The sequence below is a fragment of the Rhododendron vialii genome, chromosome 11a (genome assembly GCF_030253575.1).
Source record: "Rhododendron vialii isolate Sample 1 chromosome 11a, ASM3025357v1".
NCBI classification, from domain to species: Eukaryota; Viridiplantae; Streptophyta; class Magnoliopsida; order Ericales; family Ericaceae; genus Rhododendron; species Rhododendron vialii.
Genome location: NC_080567.1, coordinates 32,746,933 through 32,765,270, shown reverse-complemented (window position 1 = coordinate 32,765,270; position 18,338 = coordinate 32,746,933). Strand labels below are relative to the sequence as shown.

General features: G+C 38.2%; 1 protein-coding gene and 1 pseudogene across 1 annotated transcript; both read right to left on the bottom strand.

Moving 5' to 3' along the window:
- Positions 1-1,414: 1,414 nt before the first annotated feature.
- Positions 1,415-3,645, bottom strand: LOC131308403 (L-type lectin-domain containing receptor kinase IX.1-like; annotated as a pseudogene).
- An 11,820-nt stretch (positions 3,646-15,465) lies between these two features.
- On the bottom strand, positions 15,466-17,748 carry LOC131308407 (L-type lectin-domain containing receptor kinase IX.1-like). Its single transcript, XM_058335335.1, has one exon. It carries the CDS (start codon positions 17,689-17,691, stop codon positions 15,652-15,654), a length of 2,040 nt encoding a protein of 679 aa, XP_058191318.1. The 5' UTR covers positions 17,692-17,748; the 3' UTR covers positions 15,466-15,651.
- Positions 17,749-18,338: the final 590 nt, after the last annotated feature.

The window sequence follows — 18,338 nt, the reverse complement described above, 5'->3', positions numbered from 1 at the left end:
AATTCATGATTGCAATACAAGTTAGGATTTCTCCGAAACTAAATTAACTTGGTGTCTATCGAATTAACTTCTAATACTTAAGGTTCGATTCATAAGCTAATATATCTTGAGGGACTAAACTGCACTATTCAAAATAAAAACTTCATTCCAGTAGCTATGGCAATTCGGCAGACGGGGGAGTTCCGAGCCGGACTCGACCGGAACTTGAACTATCATTTCTTAGTATGCTAGGGTAGATTTACAAACTAACCATAAATCAGGGACAAAACTGTATTTATACCAAAACCATTTCAATATTTCCAGTGGCTGGAACAATCGGCAGAGAAAAGAACAAAAACAGGGGAGTTTCGGCCGGCAACGGCGGGTTCGATTATTGTCGTACCAAGCTCTAAAATCATCATATAAACACGATATATACTTAGGGAGGTGAGTTCCGGACTACCTCTCGTCCGGCGAAATGGGTTTCGGAGTGATTCGGTGGCGGAGGTCGGTCGGATGGCGATGCTGAGCACGGCAGGAGGTGATGGTGTCCAGTGGAACTGCAGGAGGTTTGGGGAATGGAGCTACGGCAGTGAGGTGAGCTTCGGGTGGTGCCGGCTGGTTCTTCTTCTTCTTCTCCTCTCTCTCTCTCTCTCAGCCGAAGGGTGCTGGAAGACAGAAAAGAAAAATGGGAAAGGGAGGCATAAGAGTGGGTTGCATGGGGTAATGACCCATGGGTACTTATGTGTTGTCCAAATATGAGGGAATTAGGGAGTAAAATGGGGGAATTTGTCTCCCTTCTCTGCCGAAAATGAAATGGGAAAAAGGCTGGGTTTGGTCCGGGACAACACACGCACACACTAGAAAAATCTCTTGTCTGATACGCGCGCACACGATCGATTATAGAAATAAAATTAGCGTGATGACATAAATTATTTTTCGCATTAAATAAACTAACGAGGAAAAATAATTTTTTTTTTTTTGATGATTATTATTATTTATCAAAAAATATCCGGTCTTTACATTAGGAATCCCCAAACTAGTGCCAAAAGAAGTCATGAGGGAACTTCCACTTCCTAAAAACAACCTCACATATTATACGAAAGGGATTGTACTCATGAGGGAACTTCCCAACAATCTTGGAAGAAACGCGTTCATTATTGTAACAGGAGCTCAAAGATTGCATTGGCTACCTCAAAAAATAGTGGGAATCATCGATGCATAATGGAAAAGGTAAAGATTTAGCCATGTTTATATACAAAATTTATTGCATAAATTGTTGGAACTCCTACTCTACGTACATCAATTCTCATGGTGGAATGGTTATTAACTTAACTCAAGTACTCGAATCGGTAGTACAAAGATTTTATATAAACGATAAAAAGCGAACGTTACAACGGAAGTGCAAGTTAATCCTAAAATCAAAAAACCAATTTACACAACCTCTAACAATAGAATCCTAAAATCAAAAAACCATCTAGACCAATAGGAAGAAAAGTGAATTACTCATATTATTTGAACAAACTTACAGACTCTCATTCTAATCCAAAAATCTACGATCCACAATCCAAAATCTAAAAGTAATTGAGCCAATTACTCTTTAAACAGCAGGGATATAGATGGAGATGAAGCAGTAGAAGATGAGGCGAACTCAGAAGAATCTCTATTGGAAGTATATCTGGAATATTGATTTTGGCTGGTGTCAGAACTGGTGGTGGTAGTGTTCAACGGAAGAGAAAAAAATGATAGCGCGGGCAATTTTGGTGGAAGAATGGGCAGTGGGGCTTCAAAATTAAGTACATGAATTGCCTGTCTGATTTTAGGCCAGAAATTGTGATCCGGGTGAGCACACCAAAGACCAACAATCATTAATCGTTCTGTTTGTCGCTCATCAAAATCCGAGCCTAGTTTTGCATCCACTGCTTCGAATAACCTTCCCATTCCATAGAGGTCCCAAACCCATTCCACTAGTCTCATTTGAGACTCTGGCACCTTCGAATCAAGGGGTTTTCTCCCGCAAGCTATTTCCAACGCCACGATACCAAAGCTGTAGACATCTGATTCCTTACTAGCTTTACCGGTTACCACACATTCCGGTGCCAAATACCTCATAGTCCCCGCCAAAAGAGTTGTTTCGGGCTGTTTCTCGTGATCAACAAATCTAGCTAACCCAAAATCTCCTAATTTGGCGTTGAAGTTCAAGTCCAACATCACATTGCTTGATTTTATATCTCTATGCACTACACATTGCTCCCATTCTTCGTGTAGATAGAGCAACGCTGAGGCCAAACCTTGGGCGATTTTATACCTTGTTCCCCATGTCAACAGGCTTTTCCCTTGGAAGAGATGAAAATCTAAGCTGCCATTTTCCATGAACTCATAAACGAGAAGTAGTTCTTTCTTTTCGTGGCACCAACCGATGAGTTGAACCAAATTCCTATGCCTCAACCGGCTAATGATCTTCACTTCCGTTGCATACTCTTTTATCCCTTGCTTTGACCCCTTTGATATCCTCTTGACAGCAATATAAGAATTCGATTCCCTCAAGAAACCTCTATAAACCCTCTCTCTCCAAGCTTTTGTCCCTCCTCAAAGTTATTTGTTGCCTGAGATAATTGGCCGTAGGAAAATTTCTTTGGCCCACTTCCAGACTCGAATTCCATTTCCATGGACATCTCAACTTCAAACTCGTCCTCTTCTTTTGCTCTACCTCTCCTCCAAAAGCCAAATCCAACAAAAGCAAACCCACCAACCAAAACACCCGAGCCGATAACCAATCCCACCACCGCTCTAAGGGGGATTTTTTTTGATCCTGGTATCACTGGTTTCACTGGATCTGTAACATTCCTATTTCCTGTATTTTTACCGGTCTCTAAAATTTCCAAGCTTGAACTAAATTCCCATGATTGTACAGTATGTGCCTCAAAATTTCCACCTGTTGAAGCTGAGAACCCAAATGTTACCCATTCGGGTAAGTAATTCCTCAGATCAACAATGAAATGAATGGAATCTTTCACTCTGGGATTATTATTAGTAAAAACTACACTTAAATTGTACGAGCTTGAATCATACCTAATCCATGCCTCGTTCTCAATCCCATGAGTTCTATTACAGTACCAAACAGCAGTAACATTTGATGTAAGAGAATTGACATCGATACCTACGTGAGGAGCCCCGTCGACCGGGTCCCAATCACCGAAATAGCCAACATTCCCGAACGTATCAAACTCCACAGCAACAAAGGAGCTGGTTTTGATCTTCGTACTTGGGTCAATCGGGAGGCCTAAGAAACCACCATATTCGAACTTCGACCCATTTGGAGCGAGAAAGAAAGTGATCCCATCGCCGAATTTCAGACTCCCATCCAAATCAATCACAAAAACGAAATGGGTACTGAAATCAGTTAAGTTTCCAGTGGATTTATCCCAAAGGTGAAGGGGTTTGTTGTAAGTTGCTTTACCAACTTGGGACTGCAGATTGGGGGTGAGTTGGAGGCCTTGGGATGAGACATAGGCATCTCCGTATGTTGCTATCTTGACCTTTTGAGCTTGGTCGGCTATGTTTGTGAAGTTGAAGGTGAGTGAATTTGTTTGAGGAAATAGAATGCAGAAGAAGAACATGGAGAGAGAATGTAGCAGGATTTGGAAATTGAAGATAGCCATGGCTGGAGGGAGTTTGGGTTTTGAATGAATAAATTTTTGGCATTTAAATAACTGAAGAATTGATGAATTAGTCCTTGTGTACTGATTCAAATACATTAAGTTTTCTTTGCCGGGCGCTTTCTTTCCTCATTAATTCTTGAAGAAGAAAAGACTTTTGCATGAATTAATTGAATCTAAAATAACATTGACCGGTATACTAGATGGACCCATTGTTAAAAAAAATAAAAATAGACAAATAAATTTTGGAAACGTCTCATTGAAACTATAAAAGATAAGTACAGTTTTAATGTAGTATCTTTTAATCCCTTTTTTTTTTATAATCGTTATATCTTTTCAATGATTAATAAAAAATTTCGTTGCCGAGCCAAAAAAAGTTTTGATGGACGTAAAATGAACCAAAAGAGGAGAAGTGGAGAAAAGCTGCTCAATGTCAAGCTCCTCCTCTTGCTTCTATATATCCTATATATTACCCCTCCAAATTTGATTGAAACAAATTTGTACAAGAAAAATTAGATCCAATAATAATAATTTGAAACTTAAATTTTACTCCATCCGTCTCATTTTTTTTGTCCAGTTTTTAATGCGTGTCATTTTTGAATTGTATATATCTTTCAATATATAATATTTTTTATAATTTTGAAAATTTTGTATTATAGAACTAATCGAGATCTATTAAACAAGATCCATATTGCATATTTTTCAAGATCCACGCTAAAAGATATATGGAAAAGACATAAAAGAGACAAACTGAATAATGGGACGGAGGGAGTACTTTTTTTTCTTGTACAAATGTGTGTCGATCGTGAATCTATCAATGTTCGATGAAACCAATTTTTCACATGATTGAAAAATTCGACGAGTTTTACAAAATAAATGATTGCGATCATTTTTAGGACTCCGGATGGGCCCACAAAGGCCAAAACAGGATGGGAGCCTGACGTGACTTCTTTAATTAGGTGGTAATTGCTGGGAAGGACATAGCAAGAGTTGGGCAAAAAAGAAGATAGGAATGTAAATTGAGGTTGCCTTATTGACTGATGGTCCGTAAAAGAGGTTTCCGCAGCGTCTCATTTCGCCATGCGTCTCAGTAATCAACGGTTCAAATTTTAAATAAACTATTCACACAAATAATTTATTTAAAATCTGGACTGCCCAAAACACTTTTGAACGGATGAGAATATTCGCCTCCATGAAAATCTTCTTTACAGAGCCTTCGTAAACAAGTTTTACTCTTTTCACAACTGTCAGACCCGCATGCATTCACGAGTGATTTTTCAGTGCCGAGCGGGTATATCCTACGTGGTTCCCGCTCGGCGCATCCTAGCCGTCCAATACACTTTTGGATGGCTCAGATTGAAACTCTCTCTCTCTTCTCACCTAACACTTTTCTCTCTCCAAATTTGAGCCGTTCAAACACGCAATGGACTGCTCGGATGCACGAGCGAGGACCACGTGGTACCCGCTCGGCACTGAAAAGTTTTCTTGCATTCATAGTCCTTATTAGGCCTAGATGATAAGCACCCGATAATGCCATTAAGGGTGCATTAAGTCCTTAATTTTAGTTTAATTTTGTCGTTAAATTAGTTCTTTCATTTAAGTTTACACGTAAGGTTGTTTTGAAGATATTTCAGGAAAATCATGCAAATAAAGCTAATTTCAAGGCAATGGATGACCCCCGAGGGTGGTTAAGTCCCAAGAGCTAAGCCAGGAAGAGCCTGAGGTGACCTGAAAGCATGGAAGGCCAGGCAGAGGACCAAAACACAAGAGCTGGCGCTAAAGGCCTCGGTACCGATACCAAAACAACAGAGGTATCGACATCGAGAGGATCAAAAGGAAGCAGCTAAAGGCTTCGGTATCAATACCAACTCAGCAGAGGTATCGATACCGAGAGGGTTGGAAGAGGCAGCTTAGTGAGCTCGGTACCGATACCTCTGTTACCGATACCAAAGCAACAGAGGTATTGGTACCGAGGGCTTTCAAAGCAGAATTTTTAGAGCATCTTTGGAAATATTCTCTATGAAAATGGGGCACGATATAAATTTGCTGTAATGTCACAAATCAAAACAAGTAGATTTTATTGCATTTCTAGATCTAGACTAGGATTTCATTTCTTGTTACTTACTCTTGTCATTGTTCTTCATTTTCTTAGCTAAAAACCTGCATTTCTACCTTTGTTAATTGTAGTTTGTGATTTCTGTCTTCATTAAAATTGTAACTACGCTCTCGATCTATAGTAATCTTTAATTTATTTCAAGTTTCATTGATTAAATATGTTTGCTAGATTTTGTCTTGCTTCTATCTCTCTAGATATGACTGAGTAGTTTATAAGGCTTGGTCATGGGGTGATTAGTATCTCATGGCTTGAGTTAATATCGCATTTCTCATCATAAAGTTTCAAACTTTGGTTAGAAAATCGAGATTAGTTCGGGTTCACTTGTCAAATTGCTAAGGTGTTAACCTCCTTGATTATGTGTAGGCAAGAGTGTGCTATTTGTCACACATGATGCTTGGAGCTTTGTCACTCGAGGCGTTTGCCAAGTAAATTCTATAACTCGCTCGGTATTCGAACCGCAATTTATCTCAAACTGAGTATTTAGATCGAAATGTGCTTTGACTTGAGTCGTGGGTGTTTGGATCTCTTAGGCCTAGTCTTCTATTTTATTATAGTTTAATCTTTGTTTAATTTAGCCATTTATTTTCTGCCACTTAAAGTAAAATAAAGTTGGCTGTCTAAAAGCCGAAAATCCTGCTTACTTCTACAAATCCATCCAAGCCGTAACAAATATTCCCTTGGGTATGATACCCGGTCTTCCGGATTATTATGCTTATTTCGACGTATTCTACGCTTGGAGTGTTGTTCCATTATATTGGAGACGATGAAGCATTTTTGGCGCCGTTGCCGGGGATTAGCTTATTATGGCTTTCTTGGAGGTTCGACAAACTGCTGTAAGTATCCAACTTTCGTTTAGGTTTAGTAGTTTATGTTTGGTAGCTCATATTTAGTTTAGTAAATACCTCTAACCGATCTTCATATCATAACTGGAGGTGTAACAAAGCTAAGCTAAATATCGAGTTTATTTTTAATTAATATAGTTGCTTTAGTTAATTACTTTAGTTGATTGCATTGTTTAGCCAAAGTGGTGGCATAACCCGTTGCAAATCTTGTTGCTTAATTGCTTTAGTTGATTGCATTGCTTAGCTAAAGTGGTGGCATAACCCCTTGTAAATCTTGTTGCTGAAGATAAGGTGGCGGCATAGCCCCTCTAGTTTGGTAGTTAATTAGTTAGTTAGTAGTTCTTTTGTGTATGCCTTTGTACCGAAATCCTATTTCAAATCGGCTTCATCGGTCTTCTTCTCTGCCTAAAATCCAGAGTATTACTTGGGCATATCCTGCATATTCTCCTCCTTGCAAATTATTTTGTCGTCGTCGATGTAAAGGTCCAATGGCTGAAGAAGCTGTTGTCCGGACTTTGCGTGAATATCTCAATCCGGAACAAGCTCCTCAAGTATAGCATATAGTGATTCCAACTCCTACAGCTAGGAACACTTTTGATTTCAAGGCTGAGTATCTCCATGTACTTCCTGAATTTCAGGGGCGAGAGTTGGAGGATCCGTTAAATAGAGTGGAAGGCAAATCCATAACATCTTCTTTACCATCAACAAATCACTCCACAAATCTTTAATATATCTAAGCACAGTACAATTTTTTCCCCGTGTTTTTCTTCAATCACAACTCCATACTCCTCTCTTGCCTTGGTTTCTCGTTACTCATGAGCAGAGAAAAGAAATCCCATAACTGTATTCCGTGCAAATGATTATATGGAAGTGCGAGTACGTTCTAAATCATGACCAACCTATCCCTTCCGGCATTATTCTTCGATATTGTTCATTATGCCAAGAATGGAGCACAGTGAAAGCAAGGCTGCTTAGCTTGCAGCATCTACTGAAATCCACCAGCACTCTCTTAAACTACTGTCAGCATTCTTTTCACGGTGTAAGCTTTGTGCTGAAAATCGCCAAGGAACTCGAAATCCACTTGAGTAGTTTGTTTTTGTTAGTGTTAGAGGTCACCGTAATAACAGGATTCCATGTACAGGGTATAGCTAGTGCCTTGTTTTCCTTGTCCTTTATATCAGCAGATTTTGCTATTTCTACATGGAAGTATAAGTATATGTTGTGTGTGGACTTTCTTGGAAAGCAATTGTCAGCTGGTTACATAGGTACTTGTTATTGCCTGATAACAGTCCTGTTTGGAACATGAGGTAAAATCGTATTGAAACCAAAACTTCTTACTTTTCTGTTTTCCCTTTCTTTTCTTTGGAAATAAAGTGGAGTGTAGTCGTAAAGTAGTGGAATTCAAAATACAGCACGCCAAACCTAAATGTCACGAACAATTCAACTTCCATATCAATCGGAATCATGCAGGTGGCTTGAATTCAAGTCGAAAGATGCATGCATCTAGACTTGGAATAATCACTCATTGCTGATTTTTTTGATATTATTATCACTTGGAGAATTCTTTGCAGGTTTGAACATTCTCATGCAAGATCATGGCCTACGATGTACAAGTATTGTGAATCATTTCCCCACCCATTAAATCGTGAGTAAATGCCACCCCTGCTATCACTATTGTTCAATATATAATGTAACCACGAATTTTTGAGATAGTTATGGTCCCCTCTTTTTTAATTGAACTGAAAATAGCATAATCATTCAGTTCAATTTCTTTCAACACTTGGGAAGAGAAATATACAATTTTTATCTCTTTTTTCTGATAATTAAATTTTTTTTTGAAAAGATATCAAAAGGATGCCACCCATGGACAAGAGGAGGTAGAGGGAAAAAGGCCAAAAATATACTCCGTCTAGAGAGTCCATACACGTACAATTCTAAGCACCAGAAATATATATTTAACATGTCAAGAAATTGAACAGGGAAAGAAAAAGACTCTTAATTTTTGGAAACGACATTTCATCCCCATTAAAATATCTTGAATTTCTCACCTGCCACAGGATCACAATGATTGAAAGAAAGGACCACAGGTATGATGGCATCACAATGAGAATGTAGGCATCCCAACCAAGTGGGCCCCCCAACTAAGCGGTAGATTTATGAAGGGACGAGTTGGGGCATGTGCCACCACTATTGTAAAATTCCTGAGTTTTTTTTTTTTTTTTTAAATTTTAACTTTTAACTTAAACAAAAAATTGTTCCTACATTTCTGTCCTCTGTCCGACTGACCTGTCTGACTCCTATACGACATCGTTTTGGGTGTTTAAATAACAAGATAGAAACTTAGCCCTCCAATAATCATAGTTGATAAGAGGTGTCCAGTCTTTACAGACTCTCTTAGCCCTCCAAGTCTGGAGTTAGACAACAGCTTGGAGTTGAATTAGAGAAATAAGCATCACCCCAAGTCCCTCACAATAATCAAACACAGCACAAACCCTGTCCCAACATGTCTTAGAAGTAACAATTATCAGCAAGCTAATACCAAGAATAGAACGCCTGACAATTGCAACTCTTAGCCCTCCAGCACTAGGAGTTGAAAAGAGTTGTGTTCAAACTCTTAGCCCTCCAAACTGGAGTTGAAAGAGTAAATGACCAAAAATCACTCCACATCAGACAAGGCAAGACAAGCACACATAATGACAACGCAAAGGCTTCACAGCAGAAAGCCAAGACACATCAGACACCAAAGACTCGAAAACAGCAGACCAAGACTCAATAAACAGACAAAGGGGATAGTTTCCATAAAATTGAAATCTCCTAAATTCTTGTCCTGCATCACAAAGCCAAGACACAAAAGACAAGACAAACACTCCTCACACTCAAAAAGCTAAAGGGCAAAGTACGGAATAGCTCCCCTTTGTTTGGCGCTTTGGCAGATTACCTCCCTGAGTTTTAATAATGACAAATTTGCCTCCGTATGGTTTTGGAGTAAAGTGCAACCATTAAATACTCCGTCCAAAGTAACGTTGCGTGTGTCTCACATGCTCTTAGTGCACCAATGGCATGAAAAACTGTACTTACCTCCAAAAGAAGTATGATAAAATGACAATTACGCCCTTCGTTCATCTTCTTCCCCAAATCAATATGAAAACCCTAAATTAACCACCCAACCACCATACACCACAGGCCCAATCTAAATACGTGTGTGCATACCCAGCAATTTAGGCCTCCATTTATCATTGGCTGAGTTGACCCATTTAAATGATTTATAATCAAGAGAAAATTAACCTCGAACAACCCAAATTTTATTATGAATGTGATATCCTACCCTGTCTTTGAAGTCCCTGTGTTCCATTTCAAGAAAGTTTATCATTCATACTCTTAACATCAACAAGTTCATTAATCAAAGAATCTCTATCATTCTCAACTTGACTCACCCGAGCTTGAGCTTTCAAAAGCTCTTGCTTTAGTTCTACATTGGACTCATCGCTCTTCTTCACTTCACTAGATAGCTCAATGTTAGTCTTAGCCAACCTCAGACTTTCTTTATAAAGTTCATTGTAGGCTTTCTGCAAACTCTCTTCCTCCTCACTCTCACTATTGATCAAAACCTCACAATTCACACTTCCGTCTTCTAATTTAAACTTACTCACATGAGGATGCACAGAAGCTCCTAAAGCCATAACTTTTCTATTTTCACCACAATTTTCTTCTTCATCAGAGTCACTATCATCCCAAGTCCTGACATTATAAGATTTATTTTTCTGTTTGTTAGCACAATCTTGGGCAATATGACCAAACCCCATGCACTCGTAACATTGGGGACCCATTGATTTGCTCTCTTTCCTCTCTTTACCCTTGGAAGACCCTCTGTCGCCACCATTCTTATCTTTCAAACTAGAACCAAAGGTTTTATTCTTTTTAAAAAACTTTCCAAATTTTTTAACAAATAAAGCCATTTCTTCGTGGTCCAATTCATCATTATCACTATTCGAGACTTTAAAACTAGAAAAAGCCAAAGATTTTTCCTCGTTTTTGTTATTCTCTTTTTGAGATCCATATTGAGACAATTTGGTTTCAAAAGTTAAGAAATGACCTACAATTTCTTCAACCTTCATGGAATCAAAATTAGGCAAACATTCAAGGACTTCAACTTTTGTAATAAACCTCTTCAGTAAAGGACGCATGATTTTCTTAACTATCTTCTCTTGAGAAATAGGCTCACCTAAGTTAAAGCTTGAATTCACAATTTTACTTAACCTCGCATAAAAATCACCAAAGGTCTCATTGTCACTCATCCGTATCATCTCAAAATCAGTGATAATACTTTGAAGTTTTTGTTGTCTCACTTGACTATTCCCGTCATGAGTGATGGATAAAATATCCCAAGCATCATTAGCTATTTCATAAGTTGAAATACGTTGAAACTCAAATATAAACACACAACCAAAAATAGCATTAAGGGTGTTTGGAAAATTTCGGCATAACATATAATTCCAGAGAACAATTTCATTGATACTGTAATGATTACATAATCGAGGCATAATACAATTACAAAACAAAATGGAACAGTCGAGATACGAAACGATTTTTCAGAAAAAACAAACCGAGTCCTGTGTGATACCACAATCTCCTTAAGAAAGATTCGCCGCCTACTGTCGGTGTTGTAGGTTCGTGTTCGGCATCTTCCTCCCAGGGTTGGCTCGGCTAAACCGCAAGCCGTCGGAACACCGCCGTCGACCGCCTTGGCGAACTGACTACCACCTGCCTCTCTCTCTCTCAAGAACGAATTTCAGAATTTGCTGGAAAGTTGTGAGTTTGCTTGTGTTCCTCCAAAACGTGATGCTTCAATTTATAGGGTGGAGGAGGGCTGAATAACTCCTGCAGTGAATTCTGCCCATTGAATTCTGGAATTGATTTCTGCCATCAAGAGGGAGGAGTAATGCTGCCATCAAGGTAGAGGGGTTACGGGAGTTACGGCTACACACATCAATACGTCTATTGATTGTGGTGCGTCCAAATATAACGAACCCGGGACCGGTTGCCTCGGAAGACCCTCCAAAATCCCGGTTTCATTCACCCGAAATTCCGTAAATTTCCAACAAAGGGCACATGAATTATGAGTCGCTTTCAAGTGATCAGTGTTATCCCAAGACTCATCAAGCTTCCGGACAATTTTACCTTCCACAGTTGTGGTAGGCTCAGTATAGCCATTAACAACCGAGAGCTAGACACGATTGTTCTGAGATTTCAAATAGGCCTTCATCCTAGCTTTCCAATATACATAATTAGACCCATCTAAAAGAGGAGGTTTCGCAACAGCAGAGTTATTAGGGGTTTCCATAATAGCAATAAATAAAATTAGGATCCGCTCTAGGAATAAACCCTAATATTACGAGCGACCTGCTCTGATACCAATTGAAAAATCCTAGATCCTCTAGGTTTAATAATTTGCTATGTTTTAATCGCAATCAACAATTCACCATGCGATAAACAAAATCAATCTCACAAACAGAAAGCGAACAAATAACGAACACCAAGATATACGTGGAAAATCCAAAACGGAAAAAAAACCACGGGAAGAAATCAAACACTACTAAACACAAGGTTACAAGAACTCTTACGATAAGTTTGAACTCCACAAACCTAAACCTAAACGCTCTTGCCGAATCCACGTACACCTCTCTGAATGCTTGACCGCCGCTACCTTGAATCCACAAGCCTTCCATTAGCCTTCCGGAATCCACCGAATGACTCTCTAACTTTGTTGGAATAAAGTTGTAAAATGCTTCCACGTTCCACCAATTAATTAGCCACTCCAGCACATCACGTTCTGATAGTCAATTTGCAAACCCAAGATTAGAGGAGAACATGATTTTGGATTGGTTTTCGACACCCACGCAATATTCCTTGACTGCCGTGCATCTCTCGGTTTTTTTCGGCCAGAGAAAAAATAATAGGAAGCATGTATGTATAAGCCTAGCCTATCAAATACAAAAGATTCATTACCTAAAGACTCATCCTATCAAATACAAAAGATTTGATTTCCTTCTACTCCCGAAACAGACACTCCAGAATTAAAATAAAAAATAAATTACAAATCAAAAAATAGAGACACAATTAAATATGTGTTTTTGTCTTGGAATTTGTCAACACAGAGAGACCGTGGCCCGTGGTGCTAACACTCTCCATTTCAAAGACTCCTTATCTCCAAGACCCACTAACCCCTAGAGATATAAGATATAGTTATAATCGAGGCTGTATTTTGGCTTAAATAAGTTAATTAACTTTTTTTTTGTTTTTATTTAACCTTTTTTCTCATTTGTTAGTTTTTTGTTAATTTTTTGTGAATTATCCTAACTCATGATGAGAGGAATCTAAAAAATAAAAATTACGATAGAAATTTCAATTTTTTTAATAAAGACAAACATAAGCCAATAAATCATTTTTTTCGTCTTTTTTCAAAAAAATTAGGTTTGGATCATAATTTTTTTACTTTTTCGATTCTTTTCGTCAAGTCGAACCAATAATCTTCTAAAAATTGATGCAAAACTAGACTAAAGTCCAAAATGTTGGATATCACAAACACAATAGGAGTATAAGGTAAAAGTAAAAAAATTTACTTTTCCAACTTTTCCCGTCAAGACGAATCAATAGGGGTAAAAAGTTTGTTTCAAAACGAATTGATGCGAAAAAAATTTAAATAAGGAGAAAATGAAAAAAAGCTACAAAATAAAATACTCGGGCAATTCCATATTCTGGGGTTGGTTGGTTTGGCTTGGGGCACGGGAGAAGTAATGTTTTGGTTGGGAATTTAGAGATAGAGAGGAAAAGGGGTGGGGTTGGATTGAGTTCGAAGATGACAGGCGGGCAGAGATGAAAGGTGGGAGTTGTTTTTTAAAGTTACGTTACTGTTCAGAAAAAGAAAAAAAAAAAAGGTTAAAAATGGGTCTGGTGGCCGGGTTTGGATTTGGCTTGACCCATATTCGATCCGACCCGTTTCAAACTGTTTATTTTTTTGACTCATATATTTGACCCGCCCATATTTAACCAACGACCTGTTTTAACCCGCCGAGACCCACTCGTTTACCACCTCTAATGTAATGTAATGGGTAGGGCCGTGTAGTTAAATTATTAAAGGGTTATGAAGAATACTTGGGACGACCAGACAAGTGTAGTTAAATTATTAAAGGGTTATGAACAAGACTTGGGATGACCAGAAAAGTGTAGTTAAATTATTAAAGGGTCACGAACAAAACTTGGGACGACCAAAAAAGAATTGAACAAAAAAAAAAGAACAAGACTTGGGACGACCACAAAAGAATTGAAAAAAAAAAAAAATTTCCAAGCCCACCAACTGCAGGTGCTGTAAAGCATGTAAATTGTAATGTAATAGGTAGGGCCGTGTAGTTAAATTATTAAAGAGTTATGAACAAGACTTGGGACGACCAGAAAAGTGTAGTTAAATACTTATAAAAAAAAGAAAAGTGTAGTTAAATTATTAAAGGGTCACAAACAAGACTTGGGACGACCAGAAAAGTGTAGTTAAATTATTAAAGGGTCACAAACAAGACTTGGGACGACCAAAAAAGAATTAACCAAAAAAAAAAAGAACAAGACTTGGGACGACCGCAAAAGAATTGAAAAAAAAATATCCAAGCCCACCAACTGCAGGTGCTGTAATGGTACTGTCCCATGGATCCCATCTTTTTCCGATCTTCTCCCAGGATTCTTTCATATTAATCATGCTACGGACACGTATCCCACAAACATTGGGATTCGTCGCTCACTCTCCAAACACTCCTCTCTTAAGAAAATTGAAGTCCGCAGATATGTGGATCCCACTAATTATGAGAGAGGAGTGTTTAGGCGTTGGTTCGGTATGCATTTCAAGTTTGAATGAACTTTAGCAAAAAAGAAAACGTTGTCGTGGTGATAATTTGCTCCTTTCTCAAAGTCTTCATTACTACTGTAAAGAGATTTTCAGAATCCTTTCAAAATCTGAAACACCTACTGTACTTGCATCTTAGTTGCACGAAGCAAGAGTGAGGGAGCGGATGATCATAGAAGTGTGGGGAGTGCCGTCGGGAGTGTTTAGGAAAAATTATTAAAGTTATAAATATTCTAATGTATTTTACTATAGTTCAATGTCAAAAAAAAATATTATTCTACCACTTAAATCGCAACACAGAAAAATATTTATAATTTTAATATGTGATTCCATCTATTCTCTATACCTGAATTGCACGAAGCGGGGGCGGGATCGGTGGCAGAGGCTTATAGCAGTTCCTGTTTGGGACAAGGAACGTTTATGAATAATTAATACATGAAAATATGTAATGCAAGTAAATATTATTATGCGTCATTCATGTCAATTGCAAAAATTGTCTAAGAGACTAAGTAATATTATGGTTATATATTAAGTAATTGAGCAAATATAAGTTAATATTTTTATAATATCTTATCATTACTTTGTATTTTCTCTTGCTTGGTGTCCTTTATTTTTGTTTCTTTTAGCTAGGATTTATATCCTTAATAGATTTTATCCTAGTTGGAAGCGGGTTCATTTCTCAATGGGAGCAAGGTTCCCAGGAAAGAGCGCGGGAGCGAGGTTTCCGAGGTTGATTCGCCACCCACATTGGAGGTTCCTGCAACTAAGACTTGCATTAATTCTCATGTTGAAATATTGGTTATTAACTAAAGTCATGGACCTGGTATTAATTACAAAGATTTTGTATTCACGATAAAAAGCAAACGCTACAACAATAGATATAAGAGCAAGTTAATCCCCAGCCTGGAGATTAAAATGCCAATATACACAACCTCTAACAATTAATAGAATCATGAAATCATAAACAATCAAGACAAATAGGATGAAAAATGGACTACTCATATTATTTCGACCAACATACAGACTCTCATTATAATCCAAAAATTTACAATCCACAATCCAGAATCTAAAAAAATTTGGCTCCAAACACCCCCTCACTCTTTATTGAAGACTTCTATTAATTGATGAAGACGAAGCAGTAGAAAGATGAAATGAACTTAGAAGAATCTACATTGCTTGAAAATTGGTTTTGGTTGTTGTCAGATCTGGTGGTGGCCTGGTAGTGTTCAATGGAAGAGAGGCAAATGATAGCACGGGCAGTTTTGGTGGGAGAATGGGTAGTGGGGCTTCAAAATTAATTAGCACATGAATTGCATCTCTGATTTTTGGCCGGAAATTGTGATCCGGGTGAGCACACCAAAGACCAACAATCATCAACCGTTCTGTTTCTTGCTCATCAAAATCCGAGCCTAGTGTCGCATCCATAGCTTCGAGTAACCTTCCCATTCCATAGAGATCCCAAACCCATTCTACCAGTCTCATTTGAGACTCTGGTACCTTCAAATCATGGGGTTTTCTCCCGCAAGCTATTTCCAACGACACGATACCAAAGCTATAAACATCTGATTTCTTATTAGCTTTACCTGTTATCACACATTCCGGTGCCAAGTACCCCATGGTCCCTGCCAAAAGAGTTGTTTCGGGTTGTTTCTCGTGATCGACAAATCTAGCTAACCCGAAATCTCCCAATTTGGCGTTGAAGTTTGAGTCTAACATCACATTGCTTGATTTTACATCTCTATGCACTACACATTGCTCCCATTCTTCATGTAGATAGAGCAACGCTGAGGCCAAACCTTGGGCAATTTTATACCTTGTTCCCCATGTCAATAGGCTTTTCCCTTGGAAGAGATGGAAATCTAAGCTGCCATTTTCCATGAACTCATAAACAAGGAGTAGTTCTTTCTTTTCGTGGCACCAACCAATGAGTTGCACCAAATTCCTATGCCTCAACCGGCTAATGATCTTCACTTCCGTTGCATACTCCTTTATTCCTTGTTTTGACCCTTTTGATATCCTCTTGACAGCAATATAAGAATTCGATTCCCTCAAGAAACCTCTATAAACTCCACCGAACCCTCCCTCTCCAAGCTTTTGTCCCTCCTCAAAGTTATTTGTTGCCTGAGATAATTGGCCATAGGAAAATTTCTTCGGCCCACTACCAGACTCGAATTCATTTTCCATGGACATCTCAACTTCAAACTCATCCTCTTCTTTTGCTCTAGTACTTCTCCTCCAAAAGCCAAATCCAACCAAAACAAACCCACCAACTAAAACAACCGAACCGACAACCAATCCTACCACAGCACCAAGGGAGATTTTTTTCGATCCTGGTGTAACATTCCTGTTTCCTGTAACAGTTTCATTGGTCTCTGTAACACTTTTATTGGTCTCATTAATTTCCAAACTTGAACTAAATGCCCATGATTTTATAGTATGTGTCTCAATATTATCACCTGTTGAAGCTGAGAACCCAATTGTTACCCAATCGGGTAAGTAATCCCTCAGATCAATAATAAAATGAATGGTATCTTGCACTCTTGTAGTATTAGTAGAACCAGTAAAAATTACACTTAAATTGTGTGAACTTGAATCATAACTAATCCAAGCCTCGTTCTCTATCCCCTGAGTTATATTACAGTACCAAACAGCAGTAACATTTGATTTAAGAGTATTGACATCGATACCTACATGAGCCAGGGCTGGGTCCCAACCATCATCGTCGAATGTATCAAACTCCACGGCAACAAAAGGGCTAGTGTGTACTAACTTATCTGGGTCGTGTACCATCGTAGCTGGGTCAATTGGGAGGCCCAGTGCACCACCAGACGTGAAATTCGACCCATTCGGAGTGAGAAAGAAGGCGAGACCATCGCCGAAGTAGGGATTCCCTTGCGAATCAATCACAAAAACGAAATGGGTGGAGAAATCGATTAAATTTCGAGTGGATTTATCCCAAAGGTGAAGGGATTCTTTGTAAGTTACTTTACCAGCTTCTGAATGCAAATTGGCGCCGAGTGTGTTGGGGGTGACTTCTAGGCCTCGGGGTGACCTATAGGCCCTTGGGGATAGTGTTAGGTTGACATTTTGATCTTGAAGCGATAAGTCGGGCAGGCTGAAGTTGAGTGAAGTTGTTTGAGGAAATAGAATGCAGAAGAAGAACATGGAGAGAGAATATGGCAGGATTTGGAAGTTGAAGATAGCCATGGCTGTTGGGGAATATTGGGAGTTTGGGTTGTGAATGAATTATTGGCATTTAAATAGCTGAAGAATTGATGAATTACCGTGTTGGGAAATTTTCCTAGTCAACTTTGTTTTGTTTTTATTTTTTATTTTTGGATTTTGATTTGTTTAATTCTAGAAGAAAAGACTTTTGCATGAGTTGAATATAAAATAACATTGGTTTACTAGATGGACCTATTGTTGACAAAAAAAAAATGTAGGAGTACTTTTTTCATGGATAGATAAGTACAGTTTTAATGTATCTTTTAATTTCCTATTTTTTAAATCGTTGTATATTTTCAATGAATAATAAAATCTTTCGTTGCCGAGCAAAAAAATGGTTTTGATGGGCCTAAAATGAACCAAAAGAGGAGAAGTGGAGAAAAGCTGCTCAACGTCAAACTCCTCCTCTTGCCTCTTTATATATCCTATATATTACCCCTCCAAACTTGATCTAAACATATTTGTACAAGAAAAATGAGATAAAATAATAATAATTCGAAACTTAAATTTTACTCCATCCATTCCATTTTTATTGTCCATTTTTGAATTGTGTGTCATTTTTTAATTGATTATATCTTTTAATCTATAATATTTTTCATAATTTTGAAAACTTTGAATTATAAAACTAA